The sequence below is a fragment of the Sinocyclocheilus rhinocerous genome, unplaced genomic scaffold (assembly GCF_001515625.1).
Source record: "Sinocyclocheilus rhinocerous isolate Xijiao unplaced genomic scaffold, SAMN03320098_v1.1 scaffold3785, whole genome shotgun sequence".
In the NCBI taxonomy this organism is placed as follows: domain Eukaryota; kingdom Metazoa; phylum Chordata; class Actinopteri; order Cypriniformes; family Cyprinidae; genus Sinocyclocheilus; species Sinocyclocheilus rhinocerous.
Genome location: NW_015628674.1, coordinates 50504 through 58146, shown reverse-complemented (window position 1 = coordinate 58146; position 7643 = coordinate 50504). Strand labels below are relative to the sequence as shown.

Here is a 7643-nt window from a genome sequence, read left to right as displayed (position 1 = left end):
CAAAACAAACTTGTAGCCAATCAGCAATAAGGGGCAGGGGAATTTACCGTTAACCATTTAACAGGTTTTTACGGAAGCATTTTTACAGTCTTTTACCGTTAAATTCACGGTCATTTTTTACAGTGTACCAGAAATCACTTACCCCACCTTTAAGCAACTACTCTTAAAAACGAAATTGAATTGAACCGCAGCAAGAAGCAGGTAAAATGCGAGGAAATCGTTGAATGGACAAACCACGGTCTGCATGCGTGATGCAGAAATCAGCCGATAGCTGGTGCTGCTTGGCATATCCTACAGATATGGCAGTTTCTTCTTGTTTTTGGCGGCGACCGCAGTGGCGTTATGCAGTGACATTATGTTCCCTCAGTAGTGTTTTGTGCCTGTGGTTTGCGTTTCCTCATTGAACTCTCTGCTGCCCCCTCTGACGGAGGCTGATCACTGCCAGCGGCGGCTCCGTCGCTCATCGCTCCTTCCTCTTCGGTCGACTCGTCTCCAGACACTCGCTCGCTCTCGTTGTCCAGGTCAGATGTGCCTTTTTCCTCCATGAGGATGTCCTCCACCTCTTCCTCTGACACTTCCTCTTTCACTATCACAACTGCACAGACACAAAGATGGAAATGATTCAGTATTCATTATATTACAGAATGTTCAATAACACCTCTTGAATTTATTGACCAAGTAAAGTTGAACTGGACTGAGTTATTAATTAAACTACTCAAGTAAACTGTTATTAAAAAAAAAATATATATATATATATATATAAACGTCAACTTAAAATGAAACATTTTTATTTAGTTTAACTTAATGTACTAAAATAGCTAAAATCAAAACTGAAATAAAAAAATGTATCAAACTATATAGACAAATAAAAATGACAAAAAATTTAACAAAAATTAAAATGAAAATGTAAAATATAACACTGAAATTGGGCATTAAATATTCAAAATATTTGCAATGATTTCACTAACATTTTAAAATATAAGCAACAGTATTTCAAATAATTTCTGTGAATGAGTTCCTATTTAAAGTGTTAATAATACTTTATTAAAAAAAAAAGTTGTATCTGTTCATATTTAATGCAGCTGAACTAATATGAACCAACAATGTACAGTTGTACTTTATTAATGAACATTATCATTAATAAATACGGTACCAAATGTATACAGCCTAATCGTTAGTTAATGCAATTTAGTAAATGTATTAACTAATGTTAAATTATTGTGATACAAAAAATAAGGGGGCAATAAGCAGTGTGATACAAGTTTCAAATAACATTATGCTACATTGTAATATTTTAAGTAAAATGAAACATAATTCAGATAATTAGTGCAGAGTAAATAATAAGTGTGTTTCTAATCTCACCTGTTTTGTCTTCTCTGTGCTTGGGTCTGGACGGCCAAATGCAGTCAGCAATCAAAACCAGCATCTAATTGAGATATATTTACCATTAGACTGAGTAATTATTTCAAACCCAGCAGCTGAAGTTCACTTTTGAAAGTTTGATCCACTACATGCGAGAACCACCCACCGGATCCTCAGTATCGACCAGTGTTACACAACTTGCCGTTGTATAATGTAGGAACTTCTTTTTCAAACTTTATTATATAATTCAAGTCATCATGTATCTGTACAGTCTGTGCGATCTGCTTCATAGAGCTCTCGCATCAGATGAAGTCAAGTGCACTTTGTTGGCTCCCTTTGGTAAATGGTCTTTTTAGATCTGTAGCACGGATGCTCCGTCCGCAGGAATATTTATACATGAGATACTTTCATGCAAAGAGTAAAGCATTTCACTTTAGGCTTGGAGCATGAATAATACATTAACCCATCTAAACTGTGAAAATGATGTTTTTAAACTCACCAGTCCGAGCATCAGTCCCATAAAGAGCGTAATGATGGCAAAAATCATGTAAGAGCCCCAGGAAGGGATACCGAGCGTATTTGTCAGGTACGTGTGGATTTGCTGTGTTGAATGGACAAAATGGGAATATATTTAATACAAAATGACAAGATCAAATTCAGACTTGACAGGTTTCACCCGAAAATGAAAATTTGCTGAAAATTTACTCACTCTCAGGCCATCCAAGATGTAGACAAGTTTTTCTTCATCAGATTTGGAGAAATGTAGCACTGCATCACTTGCTCAGCAATGGATCCTCTGCAGTGAATGGGTGCCGTCAGAATGAGAGTCCAAACAGCTGATAAAAACATCACAATAATCCACACCACTCCAGTCCATCAGTTAATGTCTTGAGAAGAAAAAAGCTGAAACAAATCCATCATTAAGATGTTTTGATCTTCAAACCGTTGCTAAAATAAGAGTCCATAATCCATAATAACACTTCTTCCAATGAAAAAGTCCTGTTGTCTCACATCAAAATCCATCCATACATTTGTTTCGAGCTGTTTTGGCTTGTAAACGGTGCTTGATCTGTACAGATTTCTCTCCTGATTCACACCAGAACAGTTTTTCACTGGAGGAAGCATTACTATGGATTATGGACTTGGATAATGATGGCAAAAATCATGTAAGAGCCCCAGGAAGGGATACCGAGCGTATTTGTCAGGTACGTGTGGATTTGCTGTGTTGAATGGACAAAATGGGAATATATTTAATACAAAATGACAAGATCAAATTCAGACTTGACAGGTTTCACCCGAAAATGAAAATTTGCTGAAAATTTACTCACTCTCAGGCCATCCAAGATGTAGACAAGTTTTTCTTCATCAGATTTGGAGAAATGTAGCACTGCATCACTTGCTCAGCAATGGATCCTCTGCAGTGAATGGGTGCCGTCAGAATGAGAGTCCAAACAGCTGATAAAAACATCACAATAATCCACACCACTCCAGTCCATCAGTTAATGTCTTGAGAAGAAAAAAGCTGAAACAAATCCATCATTAAGATGTTTTGATCTTCAAACCGTTGCTAAAATAAGAGTCCATACTCCATAATAACACTTCTTCCAATGAAAAAGTCCTGTTGTCTCATCAAAATCCATCCATACATTTGTTTCGAGCTGTTTTGGCTTGTAAACGGTGCTTGATCTGTACAGATTTCTCTCCTGATTCACACCAGAACAGTTTTTCACTGGAGGAAGCATTACTATGGATTATGGACTTGGATTTTAGTTAAAAATGTCTTATTGATGGATTTGTTTCAGCTTTTTGTCTTCTCAAGATGTTAACTGATGGACTGGAGTGGTGTGGATTATTTGTGGTGTTTTTATCAGCTGTTTGGACTCTCGTTCTGACGGCACCCATTCACTGCAGAGGATCCATTGCTGAGCAAGTGATGCAGTGCTACATTTCTCCAAATCTGTTACTTTTATACATCAAATTTGTATCAAATTTTCATTTTTGACAATACCACAGATCAAACTGCAAAATATTTCTTACTCTGATACACACGGAAAGACGAAACAGATTAGCCATTCCTGACATTCTGTAAAAGAATAAAATGGTTTTAAGCAAGGAGTTATATACAAAATGTATTCAATTCGAACAACTTAATTTTATACAGTAAGCAAACACATCAGCCCTTTTTTTTCCAGACAGAAAAGTTTGTATTTACAGAAGAGAGGATGGCGACTTCCATCCTGGCACCGGCTCAACCATCGCCCACTTTTTCTGCTCAACATACGCCTGGATATCCTCAATAGTCCGTGATGAAACATATTTGCGGAAATTTCCATCTTTAGCGCTGTGGATGAGATGAGTTGTTCAATATTATACTTGAAATTGATACATGCTATTTTTAATTAAAAAAAACAGAACCTAAAAGAACGTTTTGAAAGCCAGTTTTGTCATAACACCTGAGGGAATATAAATTCAGCCATCTGAGGACTTACTGAAATATAGTCGGCAGTGTTGTAACCAGAAACCTCCCACTCAGACCTGCAGAACAAAAGAAGAGAGGACGGATATATTGATGCAGAAATACAGATAGAAGAGCGAGCACATCCTATACCGGCCAAAGAATTCCCTTCGGCATGGGAAGGCGGTGAGCGTTCTATAGCAGCGCTGTAATAAGAGTAAAGCCTGACAGCTTTCTGACAGTAATGGGCGTTTTCTCCCCGCCAGCTGAGATTTCCACAGAAACACACGAGAGAGGCGCCATTCAAGCCCCGCTGCAGGTGGAAGCACAGGACAACACACTCCGCGTCATTAGCCGCTTAAATGCAATCTTTGCTTGCATTTAAAATGCAATTAGCGTTCAAAGGGAATCGTCTAAACGGGTCTGGATATAATAGTATTAATAATAAAGGCTTTCATCATCTGCTTGTGATGTCACTCAATGGCACACATCAAATATAGCTGATAATAACTGCAGGAGGACGTGTTAAAAGTCTAATTCCTTTTAAAGTCCCACAGTAGTTCATTCGAGCCACATGACTAAACTTAAAGAGCTCTGTGTGCAAACAATCCAGCAGTGTTTGATATAAATGCCAGACACACTGCTGTTGATCAGACCGGACGCAGACAAGGCGTTCATGCTGATGAGAGGATCATACGCACATAATTCTTTGCAACGGCTTTGAATGTGCCACATCCTGTTTTATAATATTAGTGTCACTGTTGAAGTCTTTTGTTTTAACTCAGCTGTTGCATAATGTGAAGAGGGTTTTTTGCACTGCATTTCATTCCCTTGCTTTGACAAAAAATATGTATTACCATATCGTTATTTAAAATACAATATATAAACCAGTAACTATTGTGATGTATTTTGTTGTATAAATAAAAAAACAATAAATGATAATAATACTTGCATATTATTAAAATGTATTGATATTATTACTATGATTAGTACTACTACTATTTATTGTATTTCCTATACATATATTAATATATATATATACACACACACACACAAATAATAATAAAAAAAATCATTAAAATATAAAAAATATTATTATTAAAATGTATTATTCTTATTATTACTAATTGTATTTCCTATATATATATATATATAAAAAATACAAAAATATATGCATTTTATATTAAAATGTATTATTCTTATTATTACTAATTGTATTTCCTATATATATATATATATAAAAAATACAAAAATATATGCATTTTATATTAAAATGTATTATTCTTATTATTACTAATTGTATTTCCTATATATATATATATATAAAAAATACAAAAATATATGCATTTTATATTAAAATGTATTATTCTTATTATTACTAATTGTATTTCCTATATATATATATATATAAAAAATACAAAAATATATGCATTTTATATTAAAATGTATTATTCTTATTATTACTAATTGTATTTCCTATATATATATATATATAAAAAATACAAAAATATATGCATTTTATATTAAAATGTATTATTCTTATTATTACTAATTGTATTTCCTATATATATATATATATAAAAAATACAAAAATATATGCATTTTATATTAAAATGTATTATTCTTATTATTACTAATTGTATTTCCTATATATATATATATATAAAAAATACAAAAATATATGCATTTTATATTAAAATGTATTATTCTTATTATTACTAATTGTATTTCCTATATATATATATATATAAAAAATACAAAAATATATGCATTTTATATTAAAATGTATTATTCTTATTATTACTAATTGTATTTCCTATATATATATATATATAAAAAATACAAAAATATATGCATTTTATATTAAAATGTATTATTCTTATTATTACTAATTGTATTTCCTATATATATATATATATAAAAAATACAAAAATATATGCATTTTATATTAAAATGTATTATTCTTATTATTACTAATTGTATTTCCTATATATATATATATATAAAAAATACAAAAATATATGCATTTTATATTAAAATGTATTATTCTTATTATTACTAATTGTATTTCCTATATATATATATATATAAAAAATACAAAAATATATGCATTTTATATTAAAATGTATTATTCTTATTATTACTAATTGTATTTCCTATATATATATATATATAAAAAATACAAAAATATATGCATTTTATATTAAAATGTATTATTCTTATTATTACTAATTGTATTTCCTATATATATATATATATAAAAAATACAAAAATATATGCATTTTATATTAAAATGTATTATTATTATTTATTGAGTGTGTGTGTATATATACACACACACACACACACACATAGATAGATAGACAGATCCTTAAAACTTGAATTTTAATTTCAAAACTGTATGATATACAGTAAGAAGCAATGGTCAAACCTGGTTGTTGTGTAACGTCGACTCTGCCCACTGATATACCCAGACTTTCACTTTGTCTTCCAAGACTCTCCCAGTCTGTTTGTAAATGCTGGCAGGCCGGACACCACGGAGCATAACTGATAAAAACACATGAAACAGATCGATTCAATTACATGCATGCATAAAACATATTTAACTCGCTGCATAGTGAACCTAAAGGTGGATGTAACCCTGATGATGTGAACATGTCCACTGTAGGCCATTATTTACACAATAACAACCACACTATTTGTGCATATAGATGCTTAATGCATAACATGACGATTTGAAACGATTTGCGTGCATTTATATATATTATTGCGGCAAAAAAGAGATTTATGAACACTTCCGGTTATAACACAACACACACGTCACTGCAAAGCAGACATTGTTATTGTTATTATTTCGATACATTGTTTCAGTTTAAATTGTAACACTGTTGCAGCGCGCGGCAGATCAAAGCGTCATCGAATCGCAGCGCTATTAATCTGATCATTGACACATGAATCCTGCAGCTCGTGATCAGATGAGATCAGATCACACCACACATACTGTACTTACAATTTGATCATCCACTCGCCCTGCAGGATGAGCGTCCAGTTGGCGTCGGTCACCGTCAGCACATCACTAGCGTCCGTCTGAGCAATCAGTCGAGCCGCGAGCGTCAAGAACACAGCACAGACCCAGCAGGAGCTTCTGTCATATTTCTGCATGTCAGCGTGTCTCAGTCCCGCCATATTGCTGCTGCTGCTGCTGCAGGAGCACATGATTCAACACAAGCAGGAAATACAGCAGCAGCAGCGGCGGCGCTTTGAGCTCCACTCGACAGATGTGCAGGAAGCAACTCTGCAGCCTGTATACACACTCTACTAGTACCGTAATTTTCAATATATTTTTCATGTATTTAAATCATATTATATATTAAATATCATGTACAACATTTTTTGCCAATATATTAAAAAAATTATACTGATCATTATTGTGTATGTATTTTTGTAATATAGGCATATATATAAGTGCTGTCAAACGATTAATCGTGATTAATCGCATCCCAAATAAGTTGTTTACATAATGTGTGTACATTTATTATGTATATATAAATACACACATATGCATGTATATATTTAAGAAAAATGTTACGTTTATATGTTAAATATATTTAGATATTATATAATTTATATGAATATAAATATATACATGTAAATAGGCCTATGTGTTTGTCTTTATATACACATAATAAATACACACAATACACACACATATGTAAACAAAATGTTTTATTTTGGATGCGATTAATCACGATTAATCGTTTGACAGCACTAATACACACACACATTATTAATATTAAAAATATATATATATACATTTTGTATTATA

General features: G+C 32.4%; 1 protein-coding gene across 2 annotated transcripts; it reads right to left on the bottom strand.

Annotated features, from left to right (window-relative positions):
• Nucleotides 1-154: 154 nt before the first annotated feature.
• Nucleotides 155-7138, bottom strand: LOC107737891 (thioredoxin-related transmembrane protein 1-like). 2 transcript variants are annotated; one of them, XM_016549528.1, is made up of 9 exons: nucleotides 6828-7138; nucleotides 6249-6364; nucleotides 3852-3897; nucleotides 3575-3703; nucleotides 3400-3445; nucleotides 2529-2582; nucleotides 1862-1909; nucleotides 1363-1426; nucleotides 155-595 (listed from the first exon to the last, which is right to left on the bottom strand). In XM_016549528.1, exons 1-9 carry the CDS (start codon nucleotides 7031-7033, stop codon nucleotides 354-356), a joined length of 951 nt encoding a protein of 316 aa, XP_016405014.1. In that variant the 5' UTR covers nucleotides 7034-7138; the 3' UTR covers nucleotides 155-353. The 2 variants fall into 2 exon arrangements, with proteins under 2 accessions (XP_016405014.1, XP_016405015.1); XM_016549529.1 differs by lacking the exon at nucleotides 2529-2582 and having other exon boundaries at nucleotides 1862-1963.
• Between the last annotated feature and the right edge of the window lie 505 nt (nucleotides 7139-7643).

Excerpts from the sequence above, each read along its gene's own strand:
- LOC107737891 (XM_016549528.1), bottom strand. The coding sequence starts at position 7,033 with ATGTGCTCCTGCAGCAGCAGCAGCAGCAATATGGCGGGACTGAGACAC. Across the intron at positions 3,446-3,574 it reads AAGTCGCCATCCTCTCTTCT|AATGTCAGGAATGGCTAATC; the intron begins GTAAATACAAAC and ends ATTCTTTTACAG. Across the intron at positions 1,427-1,861 it reads TGGGACTGATGCTCGGACTG|ATGCTGGTTTTGATTGCTGA; the intron begins GTGAGTTTAAAA and ends TATCTCAATTAG.